The sequence below is a fragment of the Anomalospiza imberbis genome, chromosome 5 (assembly GCF_031753505.1).
Source record: "Anomalospiza imberbis isolate Cuckoo-Finch-1a 21T00152 chromosome 5, ASM3175350v1, whole genome shotgun sequence".
Classification (NCBI taxonomy): Eukaryota; Metazoa; Chordata; class Aves; order Passeriformes; family Viduidae; genus Anomalospiza; species Anomalospiza imberbis.
In genome coordinates this window covers 46,903,233-46,930,968 of record NC_089685.1, presented here as the reverse complement: position 1 = coordinate 46,930,968, position 27,736 = coordinate 46,903,233, and the positions used below count along the sequence as shown (strand labels likewise).

General features: G+C 39.9%; 1 protein-coding gene across 2 annotated transcripts; it reads right to left on the bottom strand.

The window, feature by feature from the left end:
* Positions 1-412: 412 nt before the first annotated feature.
* ETNK1 (ethanolamine kinase 1) lies at positions 413-26,817 on the bottom strand. 2 transcript variants are annotated; one of them, XM_068190565.1, is made up of 9 exons: positions 26,513-26,805; positions 16,808-17,067; positions 15,960-16,100; positions 15,133-15,275; positions 8,864-8,947; positions 7,295-7,455; positions 6,076-6,142; positions 5,249-5,322; positions 413-4,142 (listed from the first exon to the last, which is right to left on the bottom strand). In XM_068190565.1, the coding sequence occupies exons 1-8, from the start codon at positions 26,666-26,668 to the stop codon at positions 5,258-5,260; spliced, it is 1,077 nt and encodes a 358-aa protein (XP_068046666.1). In that variant the 5' UTR covers positions 26,669-26,805; the 3' UTR covers positions 413-4,142; positions 5,249-5,257. The 2 variants fall into 2 exon arrangements, with proteins under 2 accessions (XP_068046666.1, XP_068046667.1); XM_068190566.1 differs by lacking the exon at positions 6,076-6,142 and having other exon boundaries at positions 26,513-26,817.
* Positions 26,818-27,736: the final 919 nt, after the last annotated feature.

Genomic DNA, 27,736 nt, shown 5'->3' with positions numbered 1-27,736 from the left:
TCAGCTGTAAGTTTTGAATACTCTAAAGGGGTACCAATAGTTCTAGTGTTGAGGTAAGTTAATTCACAGAACTCTATGAGTGATTTGGGCATTCAGTATAAGCATTTACAAGTCAGCAACTAATCCTATTGGAAATTTTATTATTATCTGGTGGATATTAGAAGGCTATATCCACCAAAAGCATTACAAGGATGCTACACAGCTACCTCAATCAGTGTCCCCATGGGAGCACACACTTCAGAGTATTTCAATCCAACACCCTTAGTTTAGAAGTCAACAGCATTCAGGAATGTACAGGAAATGTTTGGAAGTTTAAAGAAACAATTTTAACAGCTTTCCCAATCCCACTGGTACTGCATATACCTGACACTGGTTTGCCCTATTATTAGAACGGATTTTCTCTTAATCTAAGTACTGTATAAATCTCTTTATTCCCAGAATCATTCCCAAGAGCAAGATTTCAAAAAAGCTAATGGGGGAAAAAAGACACTGGGTGTCCAAGGCTATAAATGGATACCTTAACATGAAAGTATTATGCTGCATTATAAATCAATTTAACAAAAGAAGTCCGCACACAGAGTTAGATTTCTTCTTTACAACAAGATTTCTACAAAATAGGAGAGAATACAATGCAATACACAAGTCCATAAATGCAAGATAGAGTACAATTCACACTAATTTACAAATGGTTATTTACACTGTTGTATATACATGTACAGTCAGACCTGGTTAATGCAAATCTCACCTTCTTTTAAAAAGCAAATCAACAAGTGTCAATGAAAGTAGTTAAAATTATGTGACAGGAGACTAGTGACCATTCAGAAATCTTTAGTGCTTGAGTGACCTAAGAAATTAGGTCTGGATTAGCCAGATCTGACTGCAGAAATGAGAAAGAAAAAAAAAATCACACTATTCTGCTTTACAAAAGCAACCAGGCCACTACAGTCTATTGACTTGATGCTATTTCTGCAAGAATGCCCAGATTAATGACCCTCTTTATATTTACAATATAGCTTTAACTACAGCAAGAATTATTAATTTTGGCATTCATGCCCTTAGCTTAACAAAGGCAACAGAGTATCTTCTTGGCAAGTCACAGTCAAAACTACTACAGGATGTTTCTAGAGCTCAGTCATTTTTTTGTCCTCCTTCCATTATCTTCATGTTGCTATTACAGAGACCAAGATAAATTAAGTGAAACAAGTACATGTTTTCTAGTACCTAACTTACATTCAGAATGTCCTGTATTCACAGTTTCAAGCTACCTTACCATCTGCAATACAAATTCCTACTTCCAACTGAATGCATCTGTAGATATTCCTCAGGAAACGAGGATATCCAAGTGCTACTGGCTCAAACGGATGTGGAACAAGGCTCAAGGCAACTGGCATTTCATTTTGGGAGATACTTTACAGTATTTCCTCAGAGCTGATCACAAATGGATTTAACCTGCACTTCTCTCAAGAGAAAGCTGATGCAGAGCAGTGCTGAAGTGAATTCCAAGGTGCAAACTTAAAGCCTTGACCAGTACTCCAAAGTCAACCACTGTAACCTGTGACAGTCCTTGTGCTCCTTCAAAGTGGCTCAGGAAAAGCTTGGACTATTTGCTACCTGCTTCAAAGTGCTTTCACAGGATTCACTCCACAAGGATGAGACTGAGCTGCACTCAGGAAAAGCTTTGGTTCTGCGGAAGCAAACTTCCACTCCTGCAGTTATTGCTACTTGAGCTATACAAACAAAATACTACTGACAAAAATTACAGTAACTCCAAACCTAAGTAGTACTGGTACCTGAAATGGGAATGCGTTTTGCCAGCCATTGGGAAACTTCGGATCTGTCAGCTGTTGGATTTCCCATGACCAAATGAACTTCACAGCCTTCTTTCAAAATATTTCATAAATACAAAGTAACACTGTCAGAAATAAAGCCACTGTTTGGAAGAAAATAGTAAAAAAGAGTTCAAAAATCTTTAGCAATCTTAGTTTCAAGGACATCTTGCTGAACTTAAAGGAAATACAAGACAGCAGGGTATTATTCATCCAATGTCAATAAAGTCCACAGGGAGAAAGTACAGAAGATTAAGGACTTCGGTGCCTTCATGAGCTCTAGCAACATCCTTGATAACTGCTACAAAGTAAATTATAAATGTCTATTTAAGCTATTTGTTTCAAATCAAAGAGAGTTTGTCCAGTATAGTAGCCTCCAGCTAATGAAAATGGTTACCACATTTCAAGTTACAAAAAAATCCCAGCTCTCCCATTTGTATAAAGATTTTTAAGGTTTTGACTGAATAAAAATAAAATGAAAACATTCATAGATTAATATAAACAAGAGGAAAAACAAACCCTCAACGGTGCTTTTGTAAAAAAACAGAATACCATTGGAAATGGTCTTTATTGGTGAAGATTTTTCATTCACATGCGTTTTCTTTGTCCTGAATCACTCCAAGCTTTTGCAAAGCACGTGTATGTACGTGTGTACATGCTATACACACGTACACACACTGCCATGTGTCATAAAGCAATTTTGAATAAATATCTTTGCTGGAGTCTGTACAACAGACTCCCCACGTAAGTTTGTGTTCGCATGTGCTCGTGCACACGCACAGACTTTGTACACGTGGGCACTTATGTGACCAAAGTGCAAAGTTTTTCAGAGTATCATCAGAGTTGAGTTCATGCCTGCCTAGCCAAAAACCGTATTGCTGGGCTTGAGTTTTCTGCTGTGGGTTCCTTCCCATCTCCTGCCCCCCAACCCCAGCCTCCCTTTCACAGTTAAAGCCTCTTTTCCACACAAACTTATGCATTGTTCCATTAGGTAAACATTTTTTTTTTCAGTTAACATTTTGTAATCCAGACCATTCTTGGTATAATAGCTTTAAGAAATAAAGTGTGTGAGATGATCAAAGCCTCACTGCCAAAGTCATACACTTTTCCATACTGTCCTTCAAACTGGAGGCATTGAAAAGCAATCTGCTGACAGAAAAAAAAAAAAAGAACCATCAGACATACCAGAATTTGCACAACTACAGGACCAGGCATTTAAGACTTCAGAGTCCAAGGTTAGAAGGGGAAAAAGCAGAAAGTTGTCTTTGATACAGGAGCTGTAAACCTGTGTCTTGCTCCCCAGTACCACAGGACCTCTGCTCTCCTATCTCATGTCCAACAGTCCATTCTGCCACTGGAGCACAACAGATACACAGACACCAAAACAGTGTTCAAATCCAGAATCAAGTAGCAAAAAGGAAGAGAGGTTTTGAATAGTGGTCTTTTGATTTTAAGAGTACACGTAATAAACAAGCAGCTTTCCCAGGGAAGTTGGGGATGGCAGGCTGTCCACCCAACACCAGCGGTTGGTACAATATCCTCAGAGAATCTTGTGGTCACAGAACTTGAACATTTCTACAGCCCAATCCAGATGAAAAAAAATATCAAAATGGTATTTATCATTTCAACAAGCTGCCTGATTCTCGTGCAAAAGAAAAGTACCACTGTATGAAAAACTACCTTAAAAAGAAAAAGCAGGGGAAAAAATAAAGATCATCCTAACCCTTCTCCCTAGCTATACCACACTAGAGATCTTACAAGTCTATTGTCACTCCTTTTGCTCGTAGGCCTCTAAAAGAAGAATTGTCTCTGACGTGTCTTCTTTAGCGTAAGTGAATGCAACTTCAATAAAATAAGTTGTTAAACGAATCCTTTGGAACAACTTCACTGTCTGCACCCAACTTTAACACAAACTTATGAAAGCAGCAACAGAATCATGTTAAACGTATAATAAATAATTCACATACAACATATGTTAAATTACAAAGAAGGATTAAATTGCCATTTCTACAACTTTTTATAGATTTAGCAAGTTTCTTATCCGTTTTATATCAACAGCAGTACGTATGTTCTTCATAATAAATTTAACATTGAAGGACTGTCTAGAGGCATTATTTATAAAGCAAGAACCACCAAGTGAGCATTACAGAACTTCAACAAATGTTTAGCTTTTTTTTTCCAGTATCTGTTCTCAGAAAAGATTCAGGGGTTGTCTATCCACTTGGTAAGAGTCCTCCTCTTCATTACTCAGGAAGAGTTAATGTCATGACCTCCAGTTTCATTTTGAAATACTGGTTAAACCGAACAATTGCATACCTGGTCAAAGGGAGAGAGAGACATTCCAGGTTAGGAACAGCTAATTCTTCACATGACAACAGCCATGCTAAGTGGAACTAGTCAAAATTCCACTAACCCCAGCACCCTGTTTCCAAAACTGACTCTTAGCAGCTGCCAAATGAAGAAATTAAGAACAGAGCAATGATATTACAGAACTTCTTCTCTGCCACCCCCCAGTCCCAGCTTGCATGCTGCTGCAGGATTATCAAGGGTAGTGGTTTAGTGTTTAACTCTTCTTAATGGACTGTCCAACAACTGCAATGCCACAGAAATTTGATCTTGATGATTAAAACAGAAGTGTCAAAGCTGACACGTTTTTGGGGCTGTCACTGGTGTTTTCTCTCCATCTAGCGGTGACTGCCCGGTACTGCGGCCTGAGAAAATCGGGAACCCACATCGGTGTTACTCACAAAAATGACATTATACAGCCCAGAAAATTGGTTTAGGCAGTGCAAAAAATCCTCAAGTGGGACATTCTACCAGGTAAAATGATCAATTTTATCACTTTGCTCAGTCCCCAATGGAGAAATTAATTCCTCTGCTTATTGCCATGAAAGACCTTTTTAAAAAGGCCAAAGACACAGGTATCTACCTGAAACGGAACTTAACATTCATTGGTGGTACAAAGACTCTTTAAAACAAGAATAGAAACTTCCAGGATCAACAGTCCATGCAATCAGTAATCAAGCTCTTTTGTACTATATCTTTGACTGACACTGTTGGAAATGTAGGTCTTGCATCTGACATATAGCACACCTCACTGAACAACTTGGCTTTTATGCCTTTGTCTCTGCAGCAAAAAACACTTGATACCCAAAAATATTATGTTCCTTGCCTTGTAAACCATGTGTTTTAGCCCAGGGGCACATAATTGAGAGAACTTTCCGCAACAAAAAACACTGACGGACAGCTTTTACTGCCTTGTTTTCCCTTACAAATGAAAAGTTTTCTTGTATGATCACAGAGGTCAGGTATGTTGCTCAGATCTCAGTTTCTGATAGCTGGGATGTTGGACTAAATGTAAGGCCCCGCAAGTCCCCTCCACCCTCTAGTATTCCATGACTGTACACAGCAAGCATACTTACCCTAGAAAATCAAAATCGATGGTGGAATATTTGGCTTGAATGAGAGCCCACAGTCCCCAAAAGAAGTGTGAAGCCTAAAAGAAAAAAAATTACCAGCAAAAAATTAACTTTATCTTAAATCTAACATGCAAACATACTCTCACAGAGACAAAACATCTATAAAAGAACACTCAAACCCCAAACTTTTTGTAAAGTTATTTGATTTCTCTTTACCAAAGAGATTTATAAGCAGTATTACAGAATTTATTACTCACAAGCAGACAAGGCAATTCATTGGAGTCTAACTCCCTCCCCGTGTTGAAAGCAGAAACTGATTGCTGCTTTTCAAGAGAAACAATGTTCCATTTATAAACTATCACCTATTAAGTAGATTGTTGTATGACTATATACACCATGCTTAAAAAATGCTCAGAAATGTAACCACCACCTCTACTGCTGTAAATTTCTATTATCCCTCATGTATTGAGCTCCAGTGCAAACAGGAAATTCCTTTTCAATTTTCAATTACACCCTTAAGACCTGTATAATTACACTCACTTTCACTGCTGGCTTGGACAAAGAGAGATGTAATGTTTTAAGAAAAGCTCTAATTCATTAGCATTTACACAAATTTCTCATCTGTTCCAGATTTACTTCCATTAAGAGTCCAGAGCAGTGGTCTTGAGGCCTCTGCTCACTTTCAGATTGGAAGTATGGATCATATTAATGATATGATGCTAATATACTTCAAAATGAACAAGTGATGGCCATAAGCTTGACAGTGTCCTTGTGGAAGACACTTCTGGACAGACTTTGAACTTCAGTAAATGACTGCTCATATTAATTACCTAAATGGCTTCCTGAATCTTGCATGTAACACTTGACCAGGAATTTAGTAGACATCCATGGACACACCTGAAAACACCTCACAACAGCAACTAATCTGTGCCCATGTGAATTCTGTACCTCTGGTTCAGATAACTTGGCCAGAGAGCTGCAGTTCATCATTTTACATCAACATCCACGATTTGTGTCAAGTTTTCCCTTACGAAAGCTTCCCACATGAACTGACACAAGAGTCACACGCTGTCTGTGCATCACAGGTAGACTACAGGCAAGTCCTGACCTGTTCTCTAAACACAACTCCATCCTCTTAAACATTACTATGGCCATTGCTTGAAACTGACAAAAGAGTGCTATTGATTTTCAAACAGACCACCAGCCTGCCAAACTGCAGCTCCAACTTTCCTAAATGAATGGGCCAGCTGAATTTAACACTAACAACTAACATTCTAAAAGAATAGCAGCACGCAAGCTATTTTTTTTAAAGCTTGTTTAATAATCAGCTTCCTGTTAACTCTACTTCCTCACTGCAGCCAGTAGCTTTTGCCAGAAAACTCAGGGTATTACAGTAACAAACGTGTGCTTGAATTAGTAGGGAAGAAGACTAAAATAAGGCCAAAGTGACTACTTTAGCCTTATCCCTCCTACAAATAGCTGGGAATGTTATTCTTCAGAAGAAAAAACATACAAGCACTTTTGCTGTAACAATTCCTGTCACATCATCTAGGCAAAACAAGATCAGCAAGAGACTCTAGAGTGACCTATTTATCTGCAAAAGAAAAAATAAATAAAATCCATATATTCTAGTTTAACAAAATGTTGTAATCTTATTTTTAAAAAGGCTTTTAAAGCTTGTATGTCTTCATGAAGCACTACCTTGTTCTTCTGTCTTCTTACCATTATAAGCAAAAGTTCAAAGACCCCCCCACATAAGCTGTGGCCAACTTAAACTTGCCAGGCCAATAAACAGAAATCCTCACTCAAAGCTCATCTCCTCGTTTTCTGAATGTGCAGTGCCTCCTTCACTAGGAATATTCCACAGAAAATATTTAATATGCAACAGAGAAGCAAGTTTCCATAGAAGATCAAAGTTTTATTCCTCATGGAAGTTTTCTTTACATGCCACTACATTCAAATTCAAGAAAATAGCAACTACATTTGTTCGCAGAGTATCAGGTTTCTCTGCATCATTTAAAATATTCTAATGAAGTGTTTGATACTGACCAGTGCAAACTGATTGACTTGGACATACAGAACTTCAACTTCTTTTTCACTGACTTCTGTGCCAAATCCTTTATATTCTTTGTAGGCCTCAAGGTAAGACTGCAGCCATTGCTCCTGCAATTTTCTGTTGGGATAAAGGCTGTAGTCTACCTCATTTACTCCTAGGAAAAAGACAAGAATACTATCAGAACCTTATGTTGCATAGAAGGCCATGAGAAACTCTTTAGTACTACCACCAGTAGTCCATTACTGTGCCCCTTCCCACTCCAACACACAGGCACAGATTGATGTGAAGAAATAACCACAATTCTACTTTGACCTCACTTTAAATTACATGCTGCTAGCAAGTTCCCACATACAAATCAGTGTGTTCCACATTACAAATTTATGTTTTCAACCAGGTAGAGTCTGTTTGTATGTTGGGATACAACACCTTGGGTTTTGAGAAAAAGCTTAAGTATTTGCTTTATGAAACAAAGACCCTCACAAATAGATCAAATATTAAGTATTTTATAGGAAAAGAGACTTGGATGCCACAATATCTCAAGCCAAATCCAAATGCATACCCAGTTATCACTGAGCCCACCTTTGAAGAAAACTTATTGTGACTCTGCCTCTCTCCTCCACAGGGCATTGGTAGAATTAGGAGCCCATAACTCATCTTTATCCTATTTTTCTTCCTATACTGGAGGTGCTTAGTCACAGACTATAGGGAGTCTGCCAGGAGCCCCAAAGCTGGATCACAGTTCACTTCCATTATCACTCCCAGTGAATTTAGGAATTCTCATTAATTTAACTTGCTTTCCAAATGTTTAAATTACCAACTACACAACTCAAATTACCAAGCATACACTTTGATTTTTTTTTTAAGTTATCTAAATTTAACATTGTTTTTGAAGTAACTGGGAGATTATGGCTCTTCATTTCAGCACAGTGTGCTTTCCGTCTGCTCTAATTATCATGTAGGTTTTCCCTGCTGGCCCATGCTCTGAAGTAGTACAGTATACACTTGAGGTCATTTCTCTCTTACGGAGTAAGCAGAATGGGCATTTGCTGTAAAAAAATTTAACTAGTTAATAAATTAATCTAAAAATACCATATTCCTAAAATCCCACCTTTTCCCTATGACAGTGTCTTAGCCTTTGCTTCTCATTTTAGGACAGGCCAAGTACTTAGTATACACATTCAAAACCACCAAGAAACACATAATCCTGCCTTGTGGCACTGTGGAATCCCACAGAATACTGTCAACACATGCACCTCTAGTGTGACACCCACAGTATTTCACTACAGTGGGCTGTCTCTGCTGTGCCACCTCACAGAAAGATGGGGTGAAAGCTGTGTGCTCTGAACTTATCTAAGTCTACCAGAACTTAGGACATGATGTTTCCATCTCTGAGTTAGAAGACCTGCAAAAGAAGGGCACAACTGGTCTGCAAAATGAGACACCAACACATTCTGAGCTGACAGCTATAAGCATGTAACCAGATATACAAACAAAGAAAAAATTCGTTTGTTGGGGTCTTTAGTAAAACCAGTCAACTCTTACCTCAGAAACCCAATTCTTACCTGCAAATTCATTGAAGTGATTTCCAATGTCATAAGCCAGGTAGTTGTACCCAGAATACTCATAGTCTATGAACTGCACATCACCTGTGTGACAAACAACAGCAGCAACATTAGAGTCCAGATCAAATCAAGTACCAGCCCTGATCCCTTGGTGTCCTTTGAAGATTTTTGGGGAAAACAAGCCACAGACCCATCTTGTACCCAGTAGTGTGCACTCAGACATTTCAGAGTAAGGCTGTGACTTCTACAATATGAGCTATTTAAGGGTAAATATTCATTCAGCAAAGCTCTTAAATTTAGAGCTTACAATTCTCTCCGCTTCAAGTCTCAGTAGGAGAATTTCAATTTTAACTTCTACCACATGAGGGCCTCCCTTACTCTCAAAATGAGAAGTAAAGCAGCACATTCTTTCTTTAAACTTTATTTAGAAATAGCAGATCAATTTCTCCCTGACTTAAAAAATAACAGTCCTGTTTATTCTCACACAAATGTGTAGCCACAGTGGACTAACACATTGCAATATGCTGATACTTCCTGTTTCCTCTACCACTCTTATAAAGCAAGATTATTCTTAACTGTTGCTTTTTTAAGCTGGATTCAACTAGCCTCAAGAAACCAACAGACAACCATAAGGACCCCAAAGCTATCAAACTATGTGGCATTGTGTAAACAAGGGCTGATAAAGCAGCAAAACACAGCCCCAAATGTTTCCTAATTAAGTTTACCTGCACTGAAGCTGGGGAAAATGCATTGAAGCTGCTCAAGAACAGTCAAAATGTAAACAAAATGGATTAGGTAAAACTAGACCTCTTGTACTTTAAGGGAAACCAGCAAAAATACTAAAAAAAAAACCCAGAAAATGAAGTAATGGGTTAAGAGAAGATCTGTTTGCACTAGAACATTAAAAAGTAAAACCTTACGTTTTTCACTACTATACTGAAATGAGTAATTTTCACCATTGCACCCTTCTCCCTCTCTATACCCTTTCTTTTTATCACTGCCCGCATTATTTAACAAAAACATTCACTCTATTATAATGAAAAATCTTTTAATATTACTTAAAACTCTAGGCTAAAAAGAAAACAAAAACAATGTTAAAATTAAGTACATTGTGTATGGACTTCCTAGACTAAGGATTTTAAGTGCCTACTACACTGCCTCCTTAAGATTTAGGAATATTGCACATCTCAAATAAAATTGTTTCACCTATGTTCTGACCAAGTTAGCACAGAAGAAGTCTATTAGGAATGTTCTTTTCTATGCAGTTCACCTTTGCCATTCTTGAACTCCTAACACAATTATGTTTGCCAGATGGACAAATCTTTTTGTCTAAGCACTAAAAATGGAAATTACACTCTACAACACAAATATAATCACTTAGTCACAAATCCTCCAAGTCTAAGCTCACCCTTACTTCCACTGAAAGAGAGGCCTGCTTACCAAGGTTACGATGTTAAATCTTTTAGGTTCTAACAAACCAACAGCCCTGTAAAGTGGCAAGCTCCTTCCACGAAATTCTGCTGGCAGTGGAGAAACTGAAGTTCTCTAGAGATTTGAAGCAGCAAATCTTACAGCAGGGCAGGCAAGATCTTACTGTCACTGATGAACTTCTGCTCTGCCTGACTGGCAGATTCCCAGCCTTGCTCTTCCCACTGCTCCTCCAGTGCTGCTTTTCAGAACAGACACCTCTAAAGCCACACACCACTTAAAATCCCACCCCTGGCTAACTTTCTGCTATACAAGTCATCTCCTGAGCCCCTTCTACCCACCAAACATTGAATATCGCTTGTATTGAGAGGTTTGCTTTCTTCCTTCCTTACCTAAAATCCAAACACAGCAGGTGAAAGTTTGCTAGTGAAATAGGGACATAAATTCTTTAAATTTTTCATTAACAGATTTCACCTAGAACATCCCTAGGTGCAATCATGAATTCTTAATTACATTTAAACAACTTACTTCCAGATATAAAGAATATTACATAGAAGCAGAAGTTGAAGCTAACAAGATATGGGTGGTGCTGTTACTAGGCACTGTCCTCACAAAGCAGGAACAAGGACATACCAAGCCCTTGGGTAGCAGATGGAGAAGACTTGGCAAACTCCCATTTGATAAGACAAAAGTTCAAAGCAAAAAAGCTTTGCATTCATACTGATCCATTTCAGGCTCATACTACTGTGCAACTCAACCTTTTAAATTAATTTTTGCACAAAGGCTCAAAATAAAGACACAGTTTTTTCTGTGGAACTGAAAGCAAAAGCTTTGAAGTTTGCTGCTTCACAAATGTGCAACATGGATGTACTTAAATGTACACATACATACATCTACCCTGCTTTAGAAAAAGCAGAAGAAAGTCTGCAGTCATTGTTTAAATAATCAGTGTATTTTAAGATTTACTGCAGCTCATATGAGAAAGCCACTTCTAAAAGCTATGGCTTACTCTACTGGTTTAGCAGGTAGCTGTTGTTTCAAGGTTTCTAAAAGGTATCCACAAATTGGACATCCCATCAATATCCCTGAGGGCAAGAGACACTGGTCTAAGTCTGTTTGTGCTTTACTGAAATGAGAACATTTGAAAACAAGCTCTCTAGAGAAGCCACTGCTATTGACAGAAATAGGCATGTCTAGAGTGTGGAATATTTCAAGCTGAAACACATTTCTTTTTTCCAGGCATTTCCTAGGGCAGACAACATGCAACATACCCCACAAAAACCACAGGAAGATACAGAACGGAATTCACTGTATTCCATATCCCAGAAATGCACTTCTACATAGATCACGTAGCAATCAACAAAGCATCTGCTAGATCTCCTCAGGATCTGACAGGTAGGAGGGGGAGGATACCTCTCTTCCTAGCTGCTTTTCCTTTCTAATGGTTTCATAGGAAAGCACTTCCCCTGCCCAAGTCTTGGCTGTAGCTACCAGAGCTGAAGGATGTACCCTGAGTTCTGTCCCATCCTGCTCACCAGGTGAGCCACTGAGCCCCTGGAAACAGCTCCAAAGACAAGGATCTGTGCTAGGAACATGCTTAAAAATTCACACAGCTCACCCACCCAAAGGATATTTTAGCTATAAATACCCAAAACAAAACAGGTTTTTAGATCGAAACCAGAAGCCTTAAAAATGCCTCCATCTTCAGAAGCACTGAGCACCCACAAACTCCTACCAAGGATCATAGAAAGCCTTGGGTAGGCAGAGGGAATAAACAGAACAAAACTATCTATCTACCTACACACAACTCCCTGCCAGCTGATTTTCATATATGCAAAAAGAGGGACACATAGAAACAGAACAACACTCTGCTGCTGGATCTTGTTGAATAGCAAGTATCTGAACACTCTTAAAGTACCAGGTACTTTTGGAAATTCCCAGGTCACACTCGGGGAAAAAAAAAAAAAAAACACAACCACAAAACCAAAGACATTTAGGAGAATCAGAGCACAAGGTCTATAAATAAGCAGTACCGAGCTTCAAGTATATTTTTAATATTTTTGATGTCAAAACCACAATAAAAAGCAATGTGAAGCGCTGAGCTATATCCTTCAAAGGGTAGATGACAGTGATAATTATAAGTTATATAAAGTACCACTTGCAGATTTCCATATCCTGAGTGACTGAGAATGGACATTAACAAAACAGCAAGAGGCAGAGCTCTCTTAGCCACAGCAGGAACAAATTCAAATCAGATGAGTGAGACTCCATTAAATGAAGTTAACACTCAACATGTTCTTCCAGGCTCATAAATAAGGACAGGAGACTGATTTTTCTTAGAAGCGGTATGTGGCATGACTATGATTTTTCTTTCACATCTGAAAATTTAATGTGAATTCAATGCAGAGGACAAATCTAAGGCAAAGCTCAGGAACAAGCCATAATTATTCATACTGCATTGGACACAAGTTCTAGTATGTCCTGACGGTCTGTAGCTTAAACACATCCCCTCCAACTAGTAAACGTGCAAATTAAGCATTCAAAAACAAAATTATAAATATACTGTATTACTACAACAAAGTAGGTTGTCTTTGTGACAGCTTCTGAAAAGCCAGACAATACTTCCAGTTTTGCACAAATTTTAGTGAGGACTAAAGAAAAAATAAGGTAGTTAATCTAGAAAATAAATTTTCTCTTGTTTTCAGATTAGGGTCACCAAGGTCTTTTGGATACACAGAAGCTTTTCCAGATGGAAAAGTGAATTTAGTCAGAGTATTGCATTCACCAAAGCTGTCAACTACCTTCAGACAATTTGATGCCATTCCTTGTGAAGCTTATCTTTTAAAAGATTATATTTTTTGGTCTTGCAGAATTTTTCTTATACCAAGAAAAGCTTTTGCTCTACTAAACACAATTCCAGTTATACATGTTTCTTTGCAGTTGAAGCTGAGCTTCCTATTGATGCTCTGTAAAAAGTGTGCTATAAAAACCAGCTTCCAAATGACAACCATCCTTTCTACTGATAGCATTGAGGTTTGGCTACTATGAAAATGGCCCCTGCTGTACCCAGATTGCACAAATTTTATAACACAGTACATGTACAGTGTTGAAACATAAGTTTAATAATATATTTACTTCACATTTCCAAGTGTTTCCCCCAGCTGTTTACAGCTTGCTTGAAGCCTAAGTACTTGACAAACCTCGCTCTCCCCACCCAGTCTCCAAACTAAACACTCACATACTTGTTACTGTAGGATTGCTCGCAAGGGATGCACTATTGGCATTGATTTCCCCCCCATTCTTCTTACAAAAAGAAAAGCATTTGTTTTTCCAATTAGGAGCGTCAAGCCTTTCGACCACAACAGGGAAGCTTTTAAAGGAATTCCTCAGATCTTTTTTTTTTTCGTTGCATGGTTCTGCTATGAAAAGTGACTAAAAAATTACTTTTATCTCAGTGGGTCTGCTGTGGAATGCTAAAACCCAAGGTAATTTCAGCACTAAAAGAACCCACATGGTAAAAAGAGATTTAGTTTTGGTACTACAGTATCACAACTCCAAGTGTTCAAGATCACAAGTCTGGTCTTATGCACACCTTTCATGCTTTTGCCCTTTTCTCTTTTTAAGCAGAACTATAGTCCATCATTGAAACTCAGTAAAACCACCCAAGCTTGGTACTGAATTCACAGAATTTAAAGTTTATGTTAATAGCATTGTTAGGGTGCATATACACATACAGGCATGGATAACTTAAAGCAATTCCCTTCAAAGGTGGTATTACTCAGAGGGAAACTTATATATTCATCACTAAAAGAGTTTATTTCCTCAGTTCATATGGTGATGCAGACATGATGCAGAATTCACATATGAAGCAGAAATGCGTTGGCACATACAGCCAGTTTTCATACTAGAACCAGCACCAGCTTAGTTTTCTTCTTCTTTTTCCTTAGGAGTTCAGGCACATAACTTACATACCAACAATCTTACTCAACTGGCACAAAAATATGCAGCTACTAGAAGGAATGCTTCATCCTTATTTCAAGAGAAATCCTAGTAATCTGATTAGTCACATTCAGCTGAGCTCAGGTATTTGAAATGGGAGGAAAATTGTCTATTGTTACTGCACAGTGGCCATTTTGGTGTCACAAGTTTGCCTTGTTTGTTTTAATTCCTGATTGATTCACTTAGTAACCGAGCCCCAAACCACTAAAATCAATAAGCTGTGGGTTTATATGGAAGCTTTTACAGATCTTAATAACATGAACCTCAAGTTACATGTATAGTAATAGAAACTAAATTGTAATTCATTTTTGCCAAGATGTGTACAGCTTAGAACTGTTTAAACAAAGCATGTATTTACAAAAGAAATCTTTCAAGATGTCTGTGTACCTCATGCAGAAAACAAATTGAGCTACTGAATGTAGTAGTTAATATCATTAAGATTCTTCATTATGAAAGCGTATTCCCCACAAACCAGAGCAAAATGTTACAGGAGAATTGTCATGTTATCTTCTACACCTGCATGATTTTCTTTTCTTCCTAAAAGTTTCATACAACCAGAACAGAATTAGCATTCAGTTACGTACTTTGAAACTCAGGCATACAGGCAAGCTGGGGATTAACAAATTCATGCGGTCATTAAAGAAAGGCAAGGAACACTGATTTTCTTCCTCTATACAGTAGCATACAGATGAAAATTAGCTGATTAAGCACAGGTATCACTACCATTACACAGGGTCTCAAAAGATCAAAGTGACTTCATCTCAACAAGTGAGTAAAACACCACCACTGATGCAGCACATGCAATTACAGCACACACAAAGCCCCTCACTACTCACACCTACCTCTTTTCTTGTTGTAAATAATATTCTTACACAACAGGTCATTGTGACAGAGCACCACTGGTGATCCTAAATTTGACAGCCTCTCCTTCATCCAGGCCATCTCTTCCTGAAGAACTTGAGGACTTGGAATGTCACTTAAGAACCTTTTCAGGTAAAAGGAAACAGAGTTAACATTTAGTACTCTGTGTTCCATAACAAGGATTTATAATGAAGTACTTTTCTCTACATTCTTCCTGCAAATAGTTCAATAGACCCTCTCCCAAATCAGGGTATTCTTTCCCAAATTATGGCAATCGTTTTTCTCTGTCCTCCCCAGAAAACAATTTTCTGAAGATTATCTGTGCTGTAAACACAACAGCAGTCCAAGAATCAGGAGCAGAACATGAATACACTCCCACACATTTTAAAGGTGTAAAGATTAAAAGAATTACTGCATGAATTTCATTCACTTTTTGTTCACGTTCCAGTACTTCCTCCAAGAAGAATACACATCAGTATTAGGTACCATATGTATCTATACTGAGGAAATTAACACTAAGTTTTAGTCTAGTTACAGTATACACTTAAATGGCCATTTTGTCCTCTATATTTTCAGCTACCTACTCATGTTTTCTCAGTTTTCTTAACATTTTGACGTTGTAGAAGAAAAACCACTTTGCTAGAGCATTCTTTAATTACAATGCTGCAAGAAAGGTGTCCATGATTTCAAAGTCACATGAAGAATATTTTTAAGCTGGAGTCTGCCTTCTGAGCAATACGAAGTCTGATGATATTGTACAAACACAATATGAATGTGAAGTCTAGAAAGAACGTGATGAAATACCCACCTTTTATTTACTTCCTCATCTGCAAATTCTGTGGGTATGAGAGAGAAGTATTTCCCCATTTTCAGCCACAAATTGGATTTAGGGATCCATCCATTGTGTGCATGAATAGTATGGATTTTAGCAAGCTGTCTAGCAATGAGTCTAAAAAAATTAAAATGAAATTAATGTTATATTAAACTGAAAAATTCTAAAAAATACAGCTCAGGAATTCAAAGAGGCTTTAAACAAGAGGAGCTCAGCCACAGGGTAGCACATTTCAAGACTCAAAAGTTCATTACTACCTGTGTAAAGGGAAGGGGGAAGGATTAGAGTTCAGTTACAGCACACAAACTTCACCTGCATTTACAGTCTACTCTTGCTTATTTTTCCAAGTATTCATTTAAATTATCTGCTATTTTTAGGCAAATACATTTCGGCACACACATGAGAAACTAAAATCTTTCAACAGCAGCACTTTCTGTTCACTGCTAACAGTTTAAAAAATCATTTTTCAGTGGAACTTTCTGGTATCTATTTGCAAAAGGAATGCCTTGGAAACGGTTGAAAGTACTTTAAGCAAGTCCAGCCCCCTACAACTCAACCACATTCAATGACCTCTCTAATGGCGATGCGCAAGTGTTAAACACAATAACCAGAGCTTTAATGAGTACAGTGCTCTGTGCAGGCATCAGGGATCGCTGTTCAGCACTGAAATACCATAACTAAGGCAGTGTGAATATCAGCTTAGTGCAGCCTTACAGAAATACACGTTTTCTGCTCAAACTCAGCTCGAAGTTCTTCAGGCCAGGCAGAACTTCATAAACACACAATGAAACGATGAGATTTTTTAAGAAGATTTAAAAGCTGACCTGAAGATGTCTGGATTGCACACATGCTCTGGATCCAGGGCTTCTCCCTGCATGAACTCATAGCACAGGCCATTATTGAAGGTGCAGTAGAGCTGCGGTGCACAGCCGTGGGCCTGCAGCACTCGGAAACTCTTCACCTCCTCGTCCCGGTCCACCAGCAGCTCCGTCTTGTTCCCATAGATCCGAACCAGAACCACATCATCCATCGTGTCACCCACGTAGCAGCCAATCAACTTATTGGTGATTCCGTCAGTGAACAGCTGGAAAGCAAAAATAAAGCAGTAAACAACTCAACTCTGCATCTTCAACAAGCAGGAAGGGAACGCTGAGTTATCCGTTAGCTCCCAAAACACAAATGTTTACTAGACTGAGCACTAAGAAATAAAATCTTGGAGACAGAGGAGTATCACGAAGAAAATACTTGAATATAAATGTGGGGGGATTTTTGTATTTACAGTCATGTCTCTTCTTCTACTCTGTGCCCTCAAAACCCTAATTCTTAATTCAACCCTCCCATTAAACATCCTCACAGTAAAACAAGCAAGCAGCAAAAAGCAGCTTCAAGTTGGGATAACAAACATTTTTTAATTCTTAATAGCAATGAGGTCAGAAAGTCAGCTGAAGAAGAAAAGAAACCTATTTATCAGGATCAGAACACTAAGTGTTCAACGATAAGAGTTGGATTTCCTTATTTACTCATGTCCAGTCCTGCACCCTCTGATATGACTTCTGCCTCAAGCCCTAAGTCAGGCCCAGAACAAAATACTGACAAATGTAGTGATGTGTTGTGCATCACACATTACTCTAAGCCACAGTATTTAATGAAAAAGTGCTTTTGCTAAAAACACACACCAACAACAGGAAACACACCTGCAGGCATCATCATTCTTTAGAACCTTGGACACTTTGGGTGGAGTTTTCTTATGGTCTGGGGGGAGGGAGGTGTTTAGGGGGTTTTTTGTTTGTTTTATAAAACAGTAAAACCAAATTCAGGAAGTTTGACTTCTATTCCCTGCCCCCCCTCCCCCCCCCACAAGATACAGCCTTTATTTTGGAAAGTAGTATCACTCAAACACAAGTGATAGATTATTTCCAAATCTCAGGGGTTTAGAAAAATTGAGAATTGGGAGTAAATTTTTTAATTACTAAAGGAAAAAAAAATCTGAAGTTGGGTCAAATCTCCCTGTTTAGGAAAAGACAAGACTTTCACAGTAGATGTGTTTTAGCTCATATGCCTTGCTTTCCCCAACACCTCCAATTTGATGAGGTCAACAGATTCATCAATAAATCCAGAAAAGAAGTGGGGAAGTTTCAGTTGTCATCACAATTTAGAAGAAATAGCCCAAGCTCCTGAGGAAAGATGCAGAAGATACAAAGGTACTCTATTTTCTTGAACAGTTACAAACACTCAATCTTGAAGAAGTAGGTATAGCAAATTATGTAACTTCCATCTAGACAGGGTTACCATAAACTCAAATAAAGCTGCTTACAAGGCCTCTTTGGCTGACTCAAAATTAAGACTTTGCAATTTATGGGTACATCTTATTATTAGCTATGACTTTAATAACTCAAGGTGAATAATGAAGAATCCTGAACAGTGTTCGCAGTAACTGTTACAACGTTAAGCACTGCAAGTAAGAAAACTGTTCCACTTAGCACCACAGATACCGGGCTTGAGCAGTGCTTCACGGATTTGAACAGACAGTACTTCAATGCATTTCAAATGCTTGTAAATCACAAATTCCACCCTTATACTGTAAATGTACCCATTCATAACCTTCCCAGTCATACGCGTACGGTCACAGAACAGCTCGGATGAGGAAGGGACCTCCTGGGATCCTCTAGTTAAACCTCCCTGCTCAAGCAGGGCCAGGCAGAGCCAGCTGCCCAGGACTGTGCCCAGGGCAATCTCCAGGAATGCTGGAGACTTTATAACCTTTATAACTTGTCTGACAGCACATTCCAGCCTTTGACCACCCTCATGGTAAAAAAGCATTTTCTTTTGTTGAGATGAAACTTCCCATGTTTTATTTTGTGCCCATTGCCTTGTCTGTCACTGGGCTCTGAGAGGAGTCTGAATGTCTCTTTAATTCCCCCTCACCAGGTATTTTTACATCTAAGATCCCTGCAAGCCTCCTTTTTTCAGGCCAAATACAAAAGATTCTCCAGGTCCCTCTGTAATCTTCATGAACCTTTGCTGGAATTTCTCCAATGAGCATGTGTCTTCCTTCTACTGGAGAGCCACGTGCAGGACACAAGCACCTAAAGATGGCAAATCAACATACAAGTACTGATTCTTGTACCTTTTAACATAACCCCAGAATTAATTCATTTAAAAAGTATGAAGTGCACTTTGCAGAAGGGATTCGTGTTGAGCTGTTCAGTCAAAAAGTATCTCGTCTGCCATACTTAGAGAAAAACTTCCAAAATGTAGTTTAAAGAAAAAAAATGTGCTATGAAAACAACACAGCTCTAAGGTCATCAGAAATAGTGATACTACAAAAAATACATTAATAGTGCTGATGCAAAGAAACAGTAAGAATTTGAGTTGTTATGCTGTTGAACAGAAACTGTTGGGCACCTTACACCTCCTCTCATAGGTCTATTATCCCCTTAAAACAAGTTTCATTAGCACTAATAAAAAGAAATCTGCAACAAGGAAATTGGACTCCCTCAACTGTTAATTTAGGAACTCTACTGATTAGCATCTATTTGTAACATGCTGCTACAAATAATTATTTACACCCAGGAGCATTTTAGCTCTTGCTACTTAAACAGGCAGAAAGGTTCACTTTTCTAATAACATTATTCAAAGTAGACAATTTCCATATTCCATCATAAGAAAACATCTAGTGTTTACTACCACCAGTAAAAGAACATAATAGTCACTTTACTCTTTTATTCTGAATGCCTTTACCATTGAAAGAATCAGCTTAGAAGGCCTGGCCCAAAACATAACCTGAAATGAAGCAGAGCAACACAGGAGTTCTATAGCAAAAGCATCAATTGAGCATGCAAAGCAGAGAACAGACTCTGATGATGTGGATAAGATAATCAGTAAAGTATCAAGGCCATGTGGAAGAAGATGGAAGAATCTACAGAATGCAATGAAAGCAGAAAATTCTGGGAAAAAATAAAAAAAATACAGAGATAAAAGAGGTTAAGAACACAATGCAATACAGAAAAAAACCTTCAGCAGCAAGATTCTGACATGCCTGTAATCTCCAAAAAGTTACTTACTGTGATAGGTGCTTATCACAGCTTAATACATACTTTCACATGAGGTGGTACAAAGGTAAAACTAAACTCAGAAACATTTCTGGAAATTATATTTATACTGCCCACAATCAGATCTAGCTTGAAGCCAAGGCTTTCTAGAAAAAAAAAAAAAAAAAAAGAAACTGTTTAATGAAATGCAAACTTAAGATGAGAAAGCTACAAATAAGCTTAAGTTACTCAAGTCTCAGAGAGCAGCACATGGTACAACAACCAAGACACGAAGCACCTTTGAGCCAGCTTACCCTAAAAGCACTGTTAGTAGGTTATTAGATTCCTGGAAAGGGCATATGATGCATATGCTTTCATCTAATAAGCAGGTGTTCCATGAAAAGCTTCTCTCTAATCCCTTTGTTCCAAGTGCTCAGAAGAATGAGAAGAATGAGAATGAAGTTGCAATCACATGTAACAAGAACAAATAGACAGAAATAAAAGTGTCATGGGGCAAAGTAGAAAGTACTTATGACTCAGAAGGGCTGACTTTTCCCTTCTAGACTGAGTTATGACGTCCACAGGAGAAGAACACAGGAAACAGTACTGTAGTGCCATAAAAACACAACAGTGAAATGAAACTGCAGCATCAATAATCAGGAATTCCCCAGATTCTGCTGCTGACCCCCAGAGTGACTTTAAGATCTCCAGAAGGGAACTGACTTCAATAACATGCTTCTTTCATGTTCACTAAACTTCAACTTTGTATTGTAAATCTAAGTTGATCTTTCTTCTGGAAAAGTATAGTCTACACAGACACATCCACAGGTCAAGAACTGAACTCCTTGAAACAAGGCTATTTATTTCTTTCTCTGTAGCTATTGTAGCTGCCTCTCTGTAGCTATTCATAAAAGAAGGACGAAGTACAACTGCTGGAAAATGCCCTGGGTAAATTCTCATGTGAGCAGCCTCATTCAGAGGTCTGCAGGCTCTGGAGCCACATCCACCAAGTCATTTCACGCAGCAGGTGAAAGTCACTGTCTGCAGGATTTAGGGGGTCAGATGATCAGGAGCAAGATCAGCTGGTGTTAAAAATATCAAAAACGCAGGAAGCAAGCACGTCTGCAGCCCTGCTCTCTGCCAAGTTCAGCCACAGGCTGAGCTACAGCTTCTGCTGAACTCCTGGGGTGCTGTGCAGGACAGCAGCATGGAGACGGCAATGCGCACAGCAGACCGTGCTGGGCAACCTCCACACGGCTTTTTGGGGCTACCAAACCATACACACTTCAGCTTCAAGGTGAGTGGCGGTTTTGTTTTGGGCAGTTTTGGGTTGAGGGCTGGTTTTGATTGGAATGCGTGACAATAATGTTTTTTGTGGGGTTTTTCTTTTGGCAGAGCGGGGGGTTTGTTTTGGTTTTTTTTAATGCCAGGGGGAAAAAAAAAAAAAGTTACTTATTTTTCACTTTTTTTCTGAAGAATATTCTTCTACCTGAAAATAGTCAGCATCAGGTAACTAGTTAACACTTTGAAAGTGATGAATTGTCTTTACAAATTTTGGGATACTGATTACAACAGCTACAGATGTTTAAATAATAATAATAGTTTTTAAAAAGCAAACAGGAAAGGAGTCTAAGACTTTATTCTAAATCAAAGGATTAATTTGCTGTTCCTCCCCCTGGAAGATTTTCATATGAAATCTCCCCTGGGGGCTGGGGAGGGGAGGGCAGAGGGACAGGAACTAAACCGTCTTGGACTATTCCTTTCACGTTACAAGCCTGTAGCATAAGTTATCTCCCTTTACATGGACTCCTCCAAGCTGTGCCTAAACAAACATTGATTGCCTGTAATCACAACCTCAGTCATCAATAAGTACCCCTTTATCACACACAGCTGAATCACATCAGGCACTCGTGGCATATCACTTACATAAAATGCCACTACAGTTTCTGCCCCACACAGACACCACAAAAACCTTTAGAAACAGGGGATTGAGATTATCAAACTTCATCAGAAGCTTAAGAAGACTGGAGAAACCAACCCAGTCTCCAAGGACATCCAATCCTGCTGGCATTTCCCACTGACTGTGACATTGCATTCAAGGCACACCTCAAATTACAGTTTTTCCACAAAACATTAGTAATGCAGCCCAGTCTGCAGCTCTAACTTTTCTTATTCTTCTCCTCACTCATCACTTCTCCATTTGGAGCTAACAGCACTTCTCTGTGGATTCAGTCCTTCCTCTTTATGTGGCGACTGCTTTCTCAACTCCTTAAGTGGGTGAAGTGCCAAAACCAGCACAGCAATAAACATCTCCCTTGAAAAATGCTAACAGCACTGAGATACAAAATAAAGTTAGTTTACTTTGTTTCCCAGACACTAACATGTTCAATTATTTCAATGCTTTTAAACCCACGCTCAGTCTGCTTAAATAAACAAAAAAATATTGCAACCAGTTCAGAACTCTGAACCAAATGACAGTTTGTTATAAAAACAATATCAAGATCAACATAAGTAAATAAATTTGATCAGCAGCCAGAAAATACTGCCTGAAGAAAAGTTACTGAGGTCAAGTCAGGATGAAAAATCAAAGAAAAAAGGACAAAAGCTAATCTGGTAAACATAGAAGTAGGTGGGTGGTTGTTTCACTGGCGAAAGTACAATTTTTTGTAAGCCTTGGGTCCATCCCATTCACATTTCACAGCTGCAGGAACAAATCTTTGCAAATGATAAAGTGTTGCACTAGTAAAATCATGCAAAGCGTTCATAAGTGCAAAGACATGTAAATCTCGGGGCAGGGGGGGGAAAACCCAACAATAACAACAAAAAAACCCCACAGTACCAGAAAACAAGAAAGTCCCAAATATTTCAGAGAATTAAAAAAAACACATTAATCCAACTAATTTGGAGATGATAGTTGCTTGCAGGATACGCATGGGGAGGTTATGGAATCCCCTTTGCAAAACAGATTCTTTCCACCTCTCCTCAGGTTTCATCCAGGACAATAGCACTGTTAGCCAGCCTAACCTTTTCATGATTTTAGATCTTTGAATGATTCCTCAGCAATTTTTTCCCCACATATATCATTCTGGTCTACCCAAATAATGGTATAAATTAACACTATTGGTATTAAGCCTTTTCTCCAATAAAAACAGGCAGCCTTTATTCTCAATACTAAATATTATTTCAGAATGGTAAGAAATACTGATGTTTTTCCCTGCACTGTAACATTACACTGCAGAGAAGAAACTGTGTATTATCCTACTGAATCCTTCTTTGCCACCAGACTTACAAGAGGTAGACAGTCATGGGATAAAAGAATCCTGAATCAGCACTAGTGAAGTGGTAACTAATTCTCCCATACTGTAAGCAAACATTGATCTTCCTTGAATCTCCAGAAAAGAGAAAAAATAAGGAATTCATAAGGTAGGCAACAAAATCCAATCTGTAAGCACATTTTTACATAGGAAGGGTAATACAACCTATTTAAAAGAGTAAAGAGTAAAAAGTAAAAACAATTAAGTTTTTATATTTCATTAAGAATCATGTAGAGTATAAAAATTGGAATGCCCACTGTCAAAATTCAGGCAGTTTACAAAACTCAGAAGCCCTGTTTTGAGCTAGAAGAGCATTTTTAAAGTGAAATTTAAAAAAAACTGTTTCTCATGTTCACAACAGCCAGTTTCTGAATTTAGCAAGCAGTGAGTTTCTCAGCAGAAGTTTGGGAGAGAGACCTCCAAAGACTCCTTCCAACCAGAACTACTCAACATTGCTGTTACTAAACAACAGCCATTCCAGAACAAAAAGTGTCTACTGCAAAAAGCAGAGAAAGCAAACCTCAAAATTCAGAAGTTAGAAAATCAAGCACCCAATTCTACACAGTTCCTAGGACATTTTCAGCTGACAACTGCACAACGTACATGAAGATGAATGTTTAGACAGAAAAATTATGTTTCTCCCTAGCAATGTGGGTAACTTGAACATTTGTACTGCCCTGTAGGGCCAAAATTCACCTATAACTTCATATAAAGGAGATACATTACAGTATAGCTGCTTCAGTTTCAAAAAATAACAGGTGATGCTTCTGATGTTATAGCCTTGCTGATAAATAATGCAATAAAAATTAAAATCTTCAGTGCTAAAATTACTATATTTTCATCTTCCATCCTACATTTGTGTTTTATCCCATGGTATTAAAAAACTTTAAATGTTAAAATATAGTCCTGATTTCAGGTACTTATACATCTTAGGGAAAGCAGGATTAAGCATTAACCTATGCTAACTACAGTTTCAAAATTGTTTAGCTGACTAAACAAGTTAACACACAACAAGTAAATTTTTGCAAGAAGTTTATTAACCTTTTCAAATTAAACTCTGGACTCTTCAAGCACTTACTAACTGTTCTGACCCAAGAATCACCAAGAGCAAAGGTAGCAAATGGCAGAGTTCACCAGAAGAAGCAGTGGTTCATTAAACCTATCACTGTCCTATCATTAAACCTATTCTTTGTCCACTTTGCTGTTTCAGATTAGTCAGACGTATTTTCCATGCACCACAGGAGTCCCACCCTCATCTCCCTCCCTAACACACCCACCTAAAGGGAGGACTCCAGGGCATCCTCCTGTTCACTCACACAAAGAGCCAACACCTTTCTGTATTCTGCAGGTACACCATGAATCTGCACTGGCTGCACTGCCTCGCTGCTGCTGGAGCCTGCTCCAAACCACAGGCACTCCTGCTTGTTGCACACTCACTGCAGCTTCAACAGCAGCTAGAGAGTTGAAAAAAAAGCCAGAGCTGAAGAGTTAAAAAATAAAAGGCCACTGAAGGGCTTTGTGTATAGAATGCTCTTCCACTGTTCAAAAGGAAAACACCCAGCTGAAAAGTTGTGCTTTTAAAGTAACTTGGTTAAAACTAAACTCAAGCCATTTTTTAGACAGAAACCTCTAACCACAGACAGTGATCTCCTACTTCACTTCCGTGTGACCAGTCAACAGAGACCCTGTTCCACACCAATGGTACTTGTGTTTTTTATTTTGTTAATAATTCCTTGCAAAGGGAGTGGCAGAAGGAAGCAACATTTTTTTTCCTTCAAGCTACTGCAACTTTACTCAAAGGATAGAGTCATCCCTGCTTAACAAGATAATGTTTTGGTTTCGTTTTTCAACAACCCCGAAAGAAAGACATAATTTTTTTTTGCTGAGAACTGGAGTCATCAGAGACTCAGAAAAAAAAAAAAAGCCAAAAAAAAAACCACTATGTATAACTTTATGCAGCCCTGCAAGGAGCAGCAAGTTGGATTATGCTTGTGGACTCCTTCCAACTCAAGATATTTTATGAACTTTAACAACCTTGTTTAGCTTTACATGTTGTAAAAAGCTATTTTCACTGCACCTCGAGATGTTGGGACTGTGCATAACTTATAGCCACTGCCTCAAATAGATTATTTAGAAAAAGCTCATTAGCTTTATTTTCATGCTAATGGGACTGTCATGTGTCAAGTTCCATTTTTCTTTCAAGACATCAGAAAATTTCAGTCAAATTACATGCCATTACCTCAATGTGCTCAGCTTTCCTATACAAATTAGTTCAGCAGCTCTCCAAAGAGTAACTTCATTGAAATGAGACACCTCCACGTAATAACAGCTGCTGAATAACACAGTTGAGTGTATAATAAAATGCTCAACTAACCACAAGATAAACTGCTATTTCAGCCAAGCAAATTGGCTAGAGTTTTTAAGTACAGAGGCCATGTTAAGCATATTCTGGAAGCACAAAAGCAGCCAATCCTCCGGCAGATGACTCGTCTTAAGTCCAAACTGCCTGCTCACCGAGAGAGCAACAGAGACAGCAGCGGTGCTTCTGCCAGAAGCAGCGAGCACGGGCCTTAGCGAGGCTCCTGCGTATCGACACCGCCAGCCCAAACCCCAGCCCGGCTGCGAACACAAGACAGACATTTATTATGGTTTTTATTACAGGAAGCACCCGACAAGGGCTCCACCGCCCGTGGGAGCGCCCCGGGCGGCGGAACGGCCTGCTCCGATGGCCCGTCCCCTGCTCTACCCGGCTCACGAACACGCCCAGCCAGCAGAGACACGGCGCGGGTGACGCCAGGAGCGGCTCCTGTTCCCTCCCTCAGCGAGCAGCTCCCGTTCCCTCCCTCGGCCCGGCTCCGGAGCTCTCCCCACTGCTGGCGCGGGCAGCCGAGCTCCGGCGGGGAGGGCACAGCAGGAGGAGGACGCAAGCGGGCGGCGGGGAGGACGGAAGGAGGGAGCCGGGGATGCTGCGCGCCGCCCCGCCCCGCCGCCGGGCCGCCCAGCAAATGGGGCTCCGCGCAGGGGGCTGCGGCGGCGAGCGGGGGAAGGAGGGAGGGGAGGAAAGAAGGCGGCAGCTCCCCCGCACAATGGCCGCCCGCCCTCGCCCCTGCCTCGCCTGCTGCTCCCCTCCCCGCCGGCCCGGGCTGCCGCATCCCCGCACGAAGCGGCCCGCGGACCCCCGTACCTGCAGCGTCACCTCGTCGGGTCTCCAGTGCGGGCGCAGCCGGCGCAGGAGCTGCAGGGCGCCCTGGCGATAGCCGGGTCCCTCCCGCTCGCTGACCGTGATGTCCAGCTTGGGCACCTCCGGAGAGCCAGGCGGGACGTGGATGTAGTTGGACATGACAGCAGGCAGGACGAGGCACGACACAGGGACACGAGAGTAGGCGGCCCTCGCTGATGCTCCCTCCGCGCTGGAGCCGGCAACTGACGGGGAAATTTCCACTTGGGCTCCCGATAAAGCGGCTCCACCTCCCCGGCTGCAGCGCGGAGCAGCCTGGGAGAGCGGGCGGAGCTTGCCCCCCGCCCGTCCCCTGCGGAGCCCCGCTGTTCCCTCAGGCACCCGCCCGTCCCCTGCGGAGCCCCGCTGTTCCCTCGCATCACGCTGCCCGAGAGGGGATTTACCGAGTGTGCCCGGGGCTGCTGTGGGAGAGCGGCCGTGAGGGAATGCGGGCAGCTCCCGGGCGAGCGGCTGACCCTAACCGGGCTCCGAGTTACCTGCTGCCGTTGATTTTTTGTCTTTAATTTGGTCCTGGCTTTCGGAACCCCTCAGGGCGCGCACCTGCTCAGCGCCTTGATCCGCTCTTCTACAGAGCAGCTACGTTCTTTTCGTTTTCCCCCTCACTTATTTTCTGCCGGAAATCTTGTTGCCTTGGAAGTTATTTTCGGCGCAAAAAAAAAGAAAGGAAAAAAAAAAAAAGCCCAGACTACACCACAGCTTGTACCAACCAGGAGAAAAAAAAATCCCATCTTTTCTAGAAATATTCTGGTGCTCCCCCTAATAGTCCTAGAAGTACCTGCCTCCTTTCGTATTCTGTGCTCTTCCCACAGAGGAAACACCGACCAAGATGTTCTTCTGTAAGAACAACTGAATTGAGTTAGACAAAGACACAAGAAAGAAGAACAACTGAATTGAGTTAGACGAAGACACAAGAACGATGTAAACTGAGGTCGGGCTCTCCCCTGAAGAGCTGTTACTCTGAAACAGACCCAGATCAGGACATCTTTAATCTTAGTATTCTTTTCCATCTAAACTTTGATTCACACCAAGTATTTAAAATCTTCACAGCCAGGAATCTGTCTGGGAGAGCTCAAAAAATAAATTTTCCTTCTGCTGTATTTTAAATTAAAATTTAATGTTTATGGGTTTATGTTATTAGAGTAAATATGCTATTCTACATTAATAGGATTT

Bases quoted from the DNA above. Each gene is read 5' to 3' on its own strand.
- ETNK1 (XM_068190566.1), bottom strand. From the start codon at position 26,668: ATGTCCAACTACATCCACGTCCCGCCTGGCTCTCCGGAGGTGCCCAAG. The intron at 16,101-16,807 runs GTCAGCTTTTAA...TAATTTTTTTAG, and splicing joins TGCAATCCAGACATCTTCAG to ACTCATTGCTAGACAGCTTG. The intron at 15,276-15,959 runs GTGGGTATTTCA...TTACCTGAAAAG, and splicing joins GATGAGGAAGTAAATAAAAG to GTTCTTAAGTGACATTCCAA.